Source organism: Chaetodon auriga, chromosome 17 (genome assembly GCF_051107435.1).
Source record: "Chaetodon auriga isolate fChaAug3 chromosome 17, fChaAug3.hap1, whole genome shotgun sequence".
NCBI lineage: Eukaryota > Metazoa > Chordata > Actinopteri > Chaetodontiformes > Chaetodontidae > Chaetodon > Chaetodon auriga.
Genome location: NC_135090.1, coordinates 10,682,206 through 10,696,591, shown reverse-complemented (window position 1 = coordinate 10,696,591; position 14,386 = coordinate 10,682,206). Strand labels below are relative to the sequence as shown.

Genomic DNA, 14,386 nt, shown 5'->3' with positions numbered 1-14,386 from the left:
TATAACATTTTAAAGGTGAAATAAGACAGTTCAGTGGAGATTGCTACTGTTTTGTGTCTTTTATTTTGTGGTGATTTTATTCAACTAATCATTTCTGTTTGTTTGCGGTTTCTTATTGATTAAAGGAATAGTTTGACACTTTGGGATATAAGCTAATTAGCTTTCTTGCGGAGAGTTAGATAAGACCAACACCACTGTGACATACGGTGAATATGAAGCTACAGACTTAAAGCAGCTGGTTAGCTTAGCTTAGCTTAGCCTAGTCTGTCCAATGGAAGCTAAATCCACACACAGGCACCTCTAAGACTCGAAAGTGTTAATTAATGATCTGTAGAGAGGCTGGGAGGCTTTATGCTAAGCTAGGCTAACTGTCTCCTGTAGCTTCAAATTTGGTCTGATCTTCTCATCTCTCAGCAAGAAAGCGAAGAAGCACATTTCCCAAATTGCCTTGAAGGAAGAAAAAGTTGCATTATGGGGAAGAGATGTCTTCAGTCATGAGTCTGCAAGCCACACTCTCTTACTCTGACTCTGATAGTGGGACCAAACCTTTGATCACGCAGGTAAAAGCAGTGATCAAAGGATCCTCCATTCTCCTTCTCTCACCCGCAGTGCCTTCAACCTTCAGCAGCCTTCGCCACGTGCTCTCCTCCCTCTCTCATCACGCTCTTCCACTCCTCTTCCTCTCGTTTCCTCGCAGCCCCTTCGCACCGTCCACGTGTAAACTTCACAACTCATCTCCCAGGATTTTATGCTTCGTCTCAGTTTGTCACGTCTCATCTTTTAACCCCAACACTCACTGATCCCATCACCAGCGTCCTCCCTCTGCTGCACAGATGACAAGTTTCCCATGATTCCCCCAACAGCAGCCTTTTCACTGACAGAGGAAGAGTTCATTATCGATGGCCTAACTCGGCTAACAATGTGCTTTATGAGAAACATTTGCCCAGACACACACACACACATACACACACACACGCAGGCGGATGTACTAAACACATGCACACACAGTCACTCATACACAGTCTAATAGCAACAGACTTCCATTGTTGCCATGATATTAAAAACACACAGTCATAACGACACTAACGGAGCAGTGTGGCGCGCCTGGTTCTCATTTCCAGCACACACACACAGACATACACAGCCAATTTAAAGCACTCAGTTCAGATCCACTCGGGCGGAGCGGTGGAAGCTAGCAGGCTAATGGCAGTCAGTCTGTGGTTAGCGCTGCTTTAAATACGCAGAAGCTCGGTGTGTGAGGCGACATGATGCCAAGGCCCCTGTCTCCACCGGTGACATGTGTCAGACTCGCCTGCCACATGTCAGGAACAGTTTATGGAAACGCTGCAGATGGTTCTGGGTTTTTAAAGGTGCAACACGAGCGCTGCTGTTTACTTAAAAGGAGCATCGGCTCACCCACAGCAGCAAACGTTATTATGCAGTAAAATGCCTTGTGTGTGTCCACATGTGAAGGAGAAGTTGTGCTTTTAATGTAGTAAATGTGTTGTGCAAGTATTCAGTGTGTTTTACTTAGAAATACAAGGAATTTCACTCAAAACGGATTTTCCTCATTTATCAATGAGGGAAAATCCAAAATGTCAAACAAACGGCTCCAACTGAGAAAAAACCTGCGTTCACAGCAGCTGCCTGCAGGCGGCAGGCTGGAGGTGTTGTTTTTATGGATGTATTAGAGGCTTTCATAAAGGTTTATGTGCCTCGTTAGAGGCTTGCATAGTATTTTAACTTCTTTCTAATGTGCTGTAGGTCCTCTGGAGTTCTGATTGGTCCTGCCAGTTCTTTGTCTCGATGTTTATTATAGATCCCAGTTTACCTGTAAACTTCTGATTGGCGTGAATGTGATGTGGTCTGTGTGTGGAGGCTGAACATTTGAACATTTGGATTCATACTTTGTGTAACTCTTTGTCCACCAGGTACCGACTGCCAGCGTGACCATCGAGGGCGCTTCGGCCCTCAACAGGGTCCGCTGGTCGTCGGGGGGGAAGGAGGTGGCTGTGGGCGACTCAGAAGGCCGAGTCTGGATCTACGACACCGGAGAGGTACAGATAATAATCCTGTATCTTTAAAGTTCAGTGCTGGAAAGCACAAACACAGTCTGAATCTGTTTTGGTTCCCAGAAATGAGGGCAGAGTGAGCACTCCTGTTTTTCTGTTGTCTTAATCAGTGCATTAGAATAACAACTGTCGGATTTTAAAAAGTGTTGTGCTCAGGTGTTTCTCATACAATGCTAATATTTTGGCAGCCCGCTCTGGTTTAAAAAAACGTGTGGAGTACATTGTTGTCGGATTCACTCGATGCATGCAGCTGGTGGTTCTCGCGGGTTTCGTTTTCAGACAATCAAGATTTAATTACACCCTAGGTGCCAAAAGCACGAGTGAACTACAATGACCAAAATTTATTGCGCCGTTGCAATTAAGTTGTACTACAGTAGATTGAGAGATTTTAGTGCCTGGGAGTCGAGCTCGTGGCGTTGCTGAATGAAACATGGTTGCGGCTCATCAGTGATACCTCCCTCTCTCCTGAATCCACTGAAATAAACTGTCCTGTGTTGGGAAAAAAAGCTGCCACAAATAGTGAAATTGCATATGTAATTGTGACTGAATCGTGATTGTACAAATATATACGGACTGTGCTCTTGTTGTGTGTATATTTGGTTCACTGGCTTTGGTGAACGGCACGTCCTATAAGAGTGGAAGTAAGTGCATTTTTTTCACAGTGAAACCTCCACACGCACCACAACCGACCATTTTAGGCCTTTTAACCCCGTCTGTTTACCCAACTGTCAGCGATGCCGTGGATGTATGTGTTTGATTTTTTTTTTCTTCCCCCCCCCTCCCTCTTTCGTTTCCCTGTAAAATGGCCTCCACATGACTTTGCCACCACCACAAAAGCGGCCAACCACCCTGCCTGTGCCTGTATGTTCTCTCATGTTTGGAGGGCTCTGGTTAGGATCCCCATGTGAGGGCGCGTTAGCCTATCCGCTCGGCTAATTTTAGCATCTTTTTGTTGTGTGGGGAGTTGGAGAGAGGCTCGACTGAGCTGGTGGCCTCCGCGCCGGGTTGACGGTAATGGAGAGTCATCAATAAAAGTGTGTATGTGGTGGTGCTGATGGGGTATTTACTTCACTAGAAACTCCCCCCACACGGCTAAAACCAGGACCAGCATGTGAAAAAAAAGAGATGCCTGCAGTTCCACAGGACCAACAGCAACCCTTCAGACAGTTCCAGGAAAGCAAAATACCAAATACTTTTATTTCAGTATCATTTTACTCGGTTCCAGCATGGTTAGGACTGTTTTGATTAGTCTTTTGCTGGTTTTGCTCTGTATGGAAAGTCCAAATCATAAAACATAAGTCTTTGAGATGGCTTCCATGAGACAAAACTCCAGCAGATCATGGTCAGCGGCTTAATGCTGCTCCATGGCATGAAAACATTTTGGACCCGCTGCTTTTCAAAGCCTGACAATACAATATCCAGCAGGGGTTCTTTGACACTTGAGCTTCTTGTAGTCTGTTAAAATGCTGCAAACACAGAAGTCACTGCAGCACCATATACATGATGTTCTGGCAGAGCCCCCTGCTGCGGCCAGCCCAGCTCTGTGGGGGGTTGGAGGGGTCCAAAATGGCTGCCTCCCTCCTCCTGGTTCCTGTTTAATTACAGCCTGGCCTTGAAAAGCGGTTACAGACAGCTTGGGTGGCGGCCGCGGCTTGTGTCCCACTCATTCTGGCCGCCGCAGTGCACGACTCCAGAGGAGACGCTTGAAGAGGAGCAGTGTTCAGTCTGACATCTTATATTAGCCCCATGGTCAGTGCACTTCATATGAATTTTCAGCCATGTCTGAAGGGATGACGATGTCACTCTGATGTTATCACCCCTCAACTGAAATATCTAAAGAACTATTTAATAGATTGTTACGATTTTTATTCTTTTTACAGGTATTTATTGTCCCCAGTGGATGAATCTAATGATTTTGGTGAACCCGACTGACTTCCTCTCACATCACTGTATCCCTGAAACACATTTGCGTTCTCTGCAGAATGAATCATAATCACTTCAGCCATCTCTGACCAAAACACAGCAAAAACAACAACATTCCCATCAGCCTCAGCTGTACTGTCTGTTCAGTGCTAATTAGCAAATGTCAGCATGCTAAAATGCTAAACTAAGATAAATGTTATTCCAGCTAAACATCAGTTTTTGTTGCCTTCCATCCTTTGAGATGGTCCTTTGTGATCATGACAAGCTATGACAGTGGAACTTGCGGCTCTGTTAGCGAGCAAACATCCAGATGTGGTGCATACACACCATGCAGATGTGCGGACCCAGCTCTTAACGCCACGTACCTGTGTTTGTCTGACGTCTCCCACAGCTTTCGGTGGCTCACACTGATGACTGGGGGCGCTTCGCTCGTACCCTGATGGAGATCCGGGCTAACCGGGCGGATGGTGAGGAGGAGGGGCCTATGGAGCTGGCTTCATAGAGCAGGACTCCAAACCAAAGCGGAGGGAATCAGAGAGCGGGGGTGCTTTTCTTGGAGTCACTGTAGCATGTGCACTCTGTTTTGTTTTATTTTTTCATGTACAGTTTCTGTCAGGTCCAAACAAGGCCATGCTTTTATTGTATTTTTGCATTTACGCTCCTATAAATGCAAACCGTCTGTTAAACTGTCAACCTCTACTGATTCGTCCACCCTTATTTATTTGTTTAACGATTTAAGGTGATGTGTTGCTTGCGACTCGTGAGCCTACAGTATATACAAAGTGGCAGTCTTATAGCCTTACAAAGATATGTGTACTGTAACGACGCTTTGCACTACCGTAAAAATAAAGCAGGGTCCATAGACTGGTCATGTACTGTTTACAAAATGTCATGTTCACTTTATGCTGTGCTTCTTTTCTCTGTATTACGCCTGCATGCGACACATTCCTGAAATATTCCAGATGCATAGATGTGGGAGTTATTATGGTGATGTTTTCACACGTGGGGCTTTGTGGCTGCTTTGTGTCAGTGTTTCAGGGTGTGAGGAGCTGAGTCACGTGTGGTATTGGCACTTTGTCTTCTGTTCTGAACGAGAGCAACAACTGTATATTCTTTAATGAACTGTAACAATTATCAAGAGGTATATTGTAACGCAGAGTGCTCGCTGTGAAACCTGCTACTATTAAAGCGTAGCTGATGAACTGCTGTGTTGCGTTTTCAACCCGGGATGACAATGAAAACTCCAGCATGCATTCAGTTTACTAATATAAGTGTCTCTTTACTCTCAGTACACATGTTGCTGCCATACGTACAGTAAGGCACGATTCTTACACACCATATGTAACTCCTACATTGTCTGTACTGTACAAGTTTAGATGCTCTCTGATATTTACACTATGCTTACATTTTAGACCTGAAACAAACATTCTCCAACGGTAAACATTGTGTACAGTCCAATGTTACTGTGTCTTTACATTCAAGTACTTTTTGGTCACATTCTTGTGGTAACATTTGATCAAACCAGCACATAGAGCAACTCAGGAGCAAAATAGCCATATAGATATGAAAATATGTCTCTGGATTTCTCATATGTACAGAAGTGCCACGACTATGATCAGAATGTGCTTCGGATTAGAAAGCAACAAAAGGAAGACACTGGAAAAAGCTGCAACCGTGTGTCGTTTTTGATATTTCCAAAAGGAAGCAGGCAGTTAAGGTGCCCTGTGTGCATATACTGTACCAGCTGAAGTGTATGAAAAACTAAACCACATTTCAATACAATGTCAGTCACAGGTAAAATAATAACATCTCACTAGTCCATATGGCTGCATAAAAATCTATCATATATATGTGATTATAAGAAAAATTATAAATAAATAACTTAAAATACTACAAACAATTACTTTGGAGTGCTGAAAAACATTCAAGCCCCCTCTTTCACTTACGCCCCCACAACCCGTGGAGGTTCAGGGGGTGGAGGGGGCCGCCGCCTGTGCTGCTGCTGCCGCCACCGCCGTGTAGCGTGGGAGATGGAGTCCAAACTTGCTCTCGATGCCAGCGAACGTGGCCACGGCCAACCTGAAGCCTCCGATGTGGTCGGGGTTGGGCGCCGGCAGGCTGATCCGAGACTTGGGGGTGGGCTCGGAGCCAGCCGGCTTTCTGCGGTGTGGAGAGAGGGAAAAAGAGACGGGGGAGGAAGCCAGAGGCACAGCGAGAGAGTTGAATAAAGGAGGAAGACGGGAGAGAAAGGTGAGGAGTGGTAGAGTGTTTAACAACGTAAACACGGAGCAAAGTGTTATTTTAACCACGTCGGGGAGAAAGGGAGCGCGCACAGACAGGAGGCTTATCATCATCATCATTCATTAACATTATCGTATTCAACGCCACACAAATAAACATCTTCACAGAAAATGGAGCAGTTCAACATAAACACAGACCTAAATCAAATCCCTCATTGATTTAACATGACGCTTTGTGAGCGGCAGAGGAGCGCACATCGACTCCCTCCCAATCACAACACGGCTGACTTTGTCTCGCTGTCTTTGGGAGCGGCGGCTCCATGTAGAACTCATGAGCCATCCAGCGAACACATGCATGTGCAGCACAGCTGTCCATTAAAAGAAGCATTTCTCTCAGTGTGAATTATTCCTGAGAGGGACCTATTTTGAGGAGGAAAATGAGCTCGTTTCAGTCTCAGAAGTGGAGGAAGTACATGTGCAAGTCAAATGGCTGCTGCCTGCCCTGATCGCTGTGTGGTAAAACACTCCAGTTTGAGAAAATGGTCACATCCAGAGTTTTGAGTGAGGGCTGCAGCGTGTCAGCTAATGTGCACAGGAATTATTTTTGGTCTTGCAGCATTTCTTTCTCTGTGGTAGAGAAGGGAGGACGAGCTACTGTCTGCTGAAATTAACCCTGTTGTTCCTGAGGGAGATGCTCTTTGCTAACGGGATGAACGAGCTGGAATTTTGTGAGGCAAGAAGGAAAATCTGTGTGTTTCACAGGTAGATTAGAGTTTTGTAAATAGAGCAGCAACAAAGCAAAACAGGCGACAAAGCTAACAGAGAACAAGACTTACGGTCCTCCGAAGTCGACATAGAACCAGCGCTGCAGGAGCTCATAGGTCACCAAGGTCACTCCAAACTGAGGCGAGGACCTGAACACACGCGCTGCAGGAAGGAGTAGAAATGTGCTGATTCTCTGTTTATATGGGCACTAATCTACACAGGAGATTAATCAAGGTTTGGTTTCAGAAGTGACACAAACACAAGGTTCCAGTTGCCATCTCTGTGTATTTATATAAAAAAAAAGATTAACGATTAAACTGGTTATCATGTTTTCCATAATTACTGCAGTATTGAAACCAATGAGAAACATTATGTAATTAGTTTTTATTTCTGTGCGATGCCAAACATTTGGCCCATCCTGCATGGGATTAACAAAACAACACTACTGATCAAAAATCCAAAAACTGTAACGTGCACCTTCAAGTTCCACATAAAAATCAACACTATATGGACTTGTACATGTACGATGTGTTAAACTTCTGTTAGGATGAAGAGCACAGTGCTTTTTGACCTCAGTGAACATTACCTCCAGCTCCTTTCCAGAAGGCCCGGGGTCCCTCTTCTCGGAGAATCTTCCAGAAACAGTCCACCAGGCCGCTGTAGGTGGTCTGACCGGCACGTGCTGCCACCTGTAGCCTGGTCTTGATCACGTCAGCTGGGGTCACCAGAGAGGCCGCTGGCATGCCTGGGAAGGGGGATGCAAAAAGCTGTTCAGTTGTGCGACGTTTCTTCGGATGTGTTTGATTCTAAATAAGCCCAGATTTAAAAATCAGTCCCAAACAAATGAGACGAGATTGCAGAAAGCAGCCATCAGGGAGCGAATGAAATCTTGCAATTCATCATAACTGCATCTGATAAAGTGGTTTTAGCGTTCTTTGTTCCCTCTTTTAAAACACGTCATCTTGGATCTTGACCATCTTGCAGCAGGTCTGACGCATACATACACTATACACAAGTAGGGGCCAGTTCCTATCACTTCACCATCAACCAATCTATACCACCAGTGAGGCCATTATTTAATCTCTACCTTTTTTCTCCCTTTCCTCCCTCTCCCACTTTTCTTACAGGCGTTTGAAAGGGGCCAGACAATGGGCGGTAATGAGAGCAATGCACACTGTGCCCCGTGTGCCGGAGAAAGTGACTGGCTGACTGAAGGGAGTGACTGCAAAACCCCCTCTCCAGCCACTTCAGCCATGAATGGACTCAATCATTGATGGCTCGGTCATTACCATCAACTGCCCTCTTGACGATTTACTCTGACTTCTTGGTTTTTGTAACGGCCAAACGAGCTATTCAGCAAGCCTAATCAACTCAGCATTAGGTAGCAGACTGGCACCCGGTGGAGACTGACCACCTGCACTGAACTGAGGAGAGGAGGGGAGGAGAGGGAGGAGAGGGAGGAGAGGGAGAAGGAGAGGAGAGAAGAGGATAGGAGAGGAAGAGGGAAAGTACAGTGTGGAATAAAGACAGAAAGTATTATTTTCTCTTCATAATCAATTCGACGTTTTGTGAATATAACGTTTTGTTTATATACGGCTTTACAACCTGTACAGCATTTAACACATCTCGATTTGGATGCTGAAAGACTCCCCCCCAAAAAACCCTTTAAATGGGAAAAACAATGGACAACACTTCAGGAAGGAGGGATTCTTCTTCCACATCAGATAAACACGCAACAGACCTCAAGTGTACAGAATAGACTAAACTAGCAATACATCAGCAGACGATATTATAATAGCCAAAAAATAAAATCCAAAAAATGTGAAACTAAAGCCCGTCTGTCGAGGTTTATTACTGTAAACAAGCAAAAGCTGTTTGCTTTCCCAGCATCGTGTCCATCCATGAGGTCTAACAAACACGCCGAGTGCGTTTCCTTCCTCATGTTTGCTCGCTCTTCTTCATCGTCCCCTTTGGTGGTGCAGCGCTGCGCTTCTTGATGCATTACTGCCACCAGACGTCAGACGCAGGACATGAATCTCGAGTCCGAGTGCCCCTGCATGCGTGCGTGTCCCTGTGTACGTTACCACCCAAACAAGAACCCACTCGTAGAAACATTTCTCTGTAATGAGGCTAGTGGTCAAAAAGGCCACAGGGTGCCCATAGCACTGATATAGAACAGAGAAAAGCAGCAAACGCTCACATTTAAGAAGATGAAACCAGCAAATGTCTGACATTTTTGCTTGAAAAATGGCTGCAGAAAAATTTTCTGTCCACTCATTATCATCAAATCGACTTGTTTCAGCTGGACATGACTGCATTTAAAACGATTGTTTACCCCGTCCCGAACAAAAATGTTTGACCTGGCTGCTGTGCTTAAGTCATTTAAGGCGTTCATCAGAACGATTAGAAATCGGTCTCTGGAGATTGAGTATTGCAAAGTCTCACAGTGGTCTGGCCGGTAGTTGTCAGGATATTGACGAACAGTCAGACTGAACAACACGGATATTTCTTACACCCCACAGTGAACGAGGCCAAAAAATCCCTCCATAACTCTTTCTCACATGCTGCGCTAATGCGAGTTAGAGATGGCCAACACCATGTTCTTCACAGACCAGAGTAATGCCCAGCTAAATAATGCTGTGCAAACTGCGCGTGTAATTCAATTTCCTGTGCTGACTGTAAAACACTAATTGCCAGAATGCTGTAACCGCTGATAAATATATGTGAAAGAAGGATGATAAATGTGTCGAACTAACGAAAAAAATAAAGAAATCATGAGGCTCGTTTCAGCTCGGAGTCTGTGGGCCGTGGCTGCCAGTCTTGTGGTGAGAAACCAGAGTAAAAATGGAGGAGGGACGCAGGATTTATGATTTTTCCATGTTGTGCTGTGCCTCTGCGTCAAGAAGAAAAAGAGTGCTGCTGACACATCTCTGAGGATTCAAAACAAATATTAAGCCTTTTATGCAAATGCTCGAAAGTCTTTTAACTTGGCAGGAGAGTGCTGGTCTGCTATTAGTGTTTTCTTTAGAGATGGATCCAATGTTAAAAGTCAGCTTTGGATTGATCATATTTTCATGCAGAGGATAAAGCTGTTAAGTCATCAGTTAGTTGTTGGTCCTCATTGCGTCACTGTGACTAACCTGCATGCATTCTTGCAGGGTGAACATGCATAAAGTATGCGCAGGCATGTTTGCCTTCATGTGTATGTGCATGTACATTATAAGGACTGGAAAGCCTCCTTGCCGGCCTGGTTGGCAGGCATCTGAGGCGCTTCCCTGCTGCAGAGCTCCAAAACCCCAGTCCCCAATCACTGAGCAGCGCTCTAATTAGCAGCTACCGCCATGGAGCCTGCGGTCAGCGGCTGCCTGGCTTCCAAACTCTGAGCTCTGCTACTGTTACTGCAGGCCTGCAGAGGTCTGAGGTGAGTGCAGAGAGGGACCTGCTCTCACACTTTGTTCAAAACTGGATCTGACCAAAGACTTCACTGCACAAACATAGGCGCTCTACACGTTGCCTCAGGGACCGAACAGAGCTTTCTGGCTCACTATGAAGGGGGAAATACTTCAGGATATATTCTAAAATGCAGCATAGGATTGTACAGTCCAGACGAATGAGCTGTAAAGGAACTGCGTGTCAAACAGTTACACTTGGCATCATGACAACAACTCATACTTAAAGTCATGGCAGCGAGTAAGATGTTATGTTGTCACAGATTTGAGTGACTTTTCCTGTTTGTTGCCTCGCGTTAAAGTTCAAAGATTCAAAAATTAAATTCTATCTTAAAGCTGCTATTATCAATATTTTTATATCAATAGATCACGACTTGTGAGTAAAAGGGGTTCCTCGTAGCAATGAAGCCACAGAGATCATAACCCAACTCTGCCCTTCCCTTCAAGTCTATAAAATGTGTTAACGTCTTTCAGCTCATTGTTTTGGTTTTACGACCCACAACTTTCCTGTTTTAGCTGTCTTTAACCACTCTCATCAGGGTTGTTTTGGCCTCAGCAGGCAGCAAAATAGTTCTAAAAATGACGCTATCTGTCCACCAGCAAAGCAACTAGCTGGTGAACATAGCGGAGCGTCTGGCAGCTAAAGAGGTAAATATTTACCTCAGCAGTTGGTAGAGACCAAAACCAGAGCAAAAATGAGAGCTGACTAAGACAGCTCGTTTGCACCGCTCCAAGGATGTTTCATTTAGTGATGCACGCATGTATTATGTAAGGCCTGCTTAACTGTACACAGTAAAATGCCCTTAGCACGCCAATTATGGCAGAGAAATGAATGATGATCAGTGACTAAATTTAGTCTCAAAAGTGCCAGATTCAGAATAAAAAAACACAAATGTTAATTTTTACCAATTACAGAGAAAAAAATTACAATGTTCCCGCTTTAATTTCCTCTTACTCTTGTGAACATGAACAGCATGTTCCTAAGAACAGCTTCCTAGAAAGCACACATACATGCTTTTTAATCAAGGAGCCTGCAGGTACAGTTTGTGAAAAAAACAGAAAAAACAGAAGGGGTGGAAGTATTTTACCTGCCAGCGCTCCAGCAAACAGCATTTTGACCGGCCCTATCCGTCCATCCTCTTCACTGAGGTAAGCCTTGGTGTGGGCATAGCAGGGGAAATAGATGGCTGAGAAGGGGATGTCCCGCAGGAAACAGGCCTTAGAACCCTACGGAAAGACAATCAGAGGGAAAATGAGACGTTATAGCTCATAATATTGGGGTAAAGAGTGACACTTTCAGAAAGAGGAAAACAAAGACAAGGACAAACAGAAAGCAGAGCAGAGAAAGAACGATGGGGCTCGGGGGATTCACACCTTGACTTCTGGCTCAAGATGGATCTTTTTTTTTTTTTCTAGCCACAATATGTAACATCAACTGTGTGTTCACAAACCAGCTATTGAAGTGTCAACTGATGTTCTTGCCAAAGAAACTACTTCCAAAAGCCTCCTTACGGCAGAGTGAAAGATCGACCGCAACATGTCAGACAAACGTCTCTTCATATGCAAACGATCAGTGTCCTCAGCAGCAGGTGAGGGAGGCAGCTCCACAAGCAAAGCTGACAGGAAAAAAAGAGTGGGAAAAGCAGAGAAAGACAGACTGGCTGACGAAGATGACTCCTTGTCTGCCAGTGTAAACAACACTATATCATCAAGCCTATTGAGTTTCCTGCTGTATTTCAAGGCTGCTGGCCCGCTGCCACCTTCTTGATACAGCAACTACAGTCAACAGTAGGTGTTTAAAGAGCTGGGCAGGGTCTCCCTGTTTTGGACAGGCTTCATTTAACTCCTGTGGGATAATCCTTTGGTTCCTACACACACACACACACACACACACACACACACACACACACACACGCACGCGCACACACACAAACAGAGAGGATTGGCAGATACCTGGGCTATCTCTTTCCCTCTCTTTCCTCAGGCACTTCTTGTCTGCCTGTCCCTCCTGCTGGCTGGCTGGGGCCCGAGCGGCCGCTGAAAGCTGGGAGATTCTATCGAGGCAGGACAGACAAGAAGCGTCACAGGGACTGGGACAAGAAGCCTTAATATCAGGGTAATGGTGTTGGGTTGGGTAATGCACTGGCTGGGCAGCAGCCGAGAGAGTGTGTGCGTGTTTGTGTGTACGTAAAAACTTTAACACCGAGATGAAATAAATTACTTAGTTGAGCAGGAAAATACAAAATGCCTCTGATGTACACAAGAAGAAACATAAACACAATGAGTTCATAAACAAATGTCTTCTGGGTTGATATTCCTACACTGACAACTTTCCCCCAGTGATGAATGGTGGCGCTAGTGCGTTAGCCACCCTACCAAGTGGTAGCTCCACCAGCAGAGGGTGAGCGTCAGGATAATTACCCTGACAAAGGCAGCTCTGTGCCTGGGTGCAGCCCCTCCGGAGCCAGCCCGTCTGGGGCTTGCAGGCTGGAGCTCGTCTCCTCCCCACCTTCCCTCCACCACCAACACTGCTACTGCTTTCTCAATGCACTTTGTCTCCTCTCTACGCATGGACCAGGACACAATGAGGCATGTGCACGAGCATGCACACGTTTACACACACTCATACGGGGAATGCAGCATTGAGCAGCATTCTCACAGACAGCCGAATGGAGACAGAAGCTATATGGACACACAAAGTCCAACAGAGCCATAAATTAGGGCAGGTAGACAGAGACAAGGGGAGGCTCCACAGTCTATCACAGCCTTGCTAACAGAACTGGAAGGTTTACATGGAAGTTGTCAGTGCTGACAGGTGGTCACATGAGCAGACGCAGGAAACAGCACAGAGAAACCTGGGAAATGTGGTGTGATGAGGTCCAGTGTCGCACACAATCAGCAGGCTATTAAAAGTTGAGTCCAGTCTGAGGAAGGCTAGATCTTCCTTTAAAAAATAGTTCACTACTCGGAACAAGTGCCATCATCTTACTTGCAAATTAATACAACCGCAGGTATGAGATTGACATTTTCACAGTTGATTGTGTTTACAGTTGAAGCAGAATCTCCCCTGCCAAGCTCCATTAGGACTTATTTATGTAATTTAATTAGACATGCTCTGTTTCACCCTGAGGGCTAATGTCCTCATCGAGCCAGTTTAACTGCTAACGTGAGCGGTAGCCGCAGCTTCTTTGGTAGCATCCAGAGAATACTGTGTCTGTGCACCGTCACTGGTACACACTGTTAAAACTCATAATGTTTATTACAATAATAACTCTGAAACTACAGAAAATATGAAGCACACCAACGCAGCTATATTTTGATATTAGCCTCTTTTGACACTATAATCTTTCATGCTTGCTTTACAATGTGTTGGGTGCATAATATCATACAACTCTAATATGTTCAAAGAGTACACTGTAATTTTTAGCCCAGTGCAACTGAAAAATACCAATTATGGCAATTAAGGTTAAATACAGCTTTTAGCATAAATTGTGCCTTTTCTTGTTCTTGAACAGGAGACCACATGGAATTGTTGATTTAAATGATAGCTGATGTGGGGTTAGGTAATATGTATAGTTGTACAATAGTTAATAGAAAAATTGCACATGATTTAGTCATAACAGGAATGAGAACTAATGGATTGTTGTGAAATTGTGAGGCTGATGAAAATACAATAGAATGGATACGGGACGTCTGGTAATGACTCGCCAATTAATCTAGTAGCAACACATCTAACTTGAATTTAGTGTTACATAAAATACAGCTTGGCCTTCCTCTATAATTCAACCTCTCATTTAAAGACAAATGTGATCGAGCTGGAAACCTCTTGAATGTCTGATATCGTCTCACTGATATGTTGTAGTGGACTGGTTTTAACTGCTCAGAGTTCATTTCTTCAGCCTATTCAGAGGCATGACTTGGCTGATGTTTCTGAGTT

The 14,386-nt window shown here is 44.8% G+C and overlaps 2 protein-coding genes across 24 annotated transcripts in view; one reads left to right on the top strand and one right to left on the bottom strand.

Annotated features, from left to right (window-relative positions):
• dync1i1a (dynein cytoplasmic 1 intermediate chain 1a) overlaps positions 1–5,197 on the top strand; it is a 45,924-nt gene extending 40,727 nt beyond the window's left edge. For all 22 annotated transcript variants that reach the window (XM_076754674.1, XM_076754673.1, XM_076754670.1 and 19 more), the window contains 2 exons: positions 1,932–2,057; positions 4,387–5,197. In XM_076754674.1, the coding sequence (XP_076610789.1) occupies positions 1,932–2,057; positions 4,387–4,497 (237 nt within the window). In that variant the 3' untranslated portion in view covers positions 4,498–5,197. The remainder of the gene's footprint in view (positions 1–1,931; positions 2,058–4,386) is intronic.
• A 56-nt stretch (positions 5,198–5,253) lies between these two features.
• Positions 5,254–14,386, bottom strand: part of slc25a13 (solute carrier family 25 member 13) — a 45,455-nt gene continuing 36,322 nt past the window's right edge. For both annotated transcript variants that reach the window (XM_076754678.1, XM_076754679.1), the window contains exons 15-18: positions 11,538–11,676; positions 7,587–7,745; positions 7,072–7,162; positions 5,254–6,155 (exon numbers count right to left, since the gene is read on the bottom strand). In XM_076754678.1, the coding sequence (XP_076610793.1) occupies positions 5,963–6,155; positions 7,072–7,162; positions 7,587–7,745; positions 11,538–11,676 (582 nt within the window). In that variant the 3' untranslated portion in view covers positions 5,254–5,962. The remainder of the gene's footprint in view (positions 6,156–7,071; positions 7,163–7,586; positions 7,746–11,537; positions 11,677–14,386) is intronic.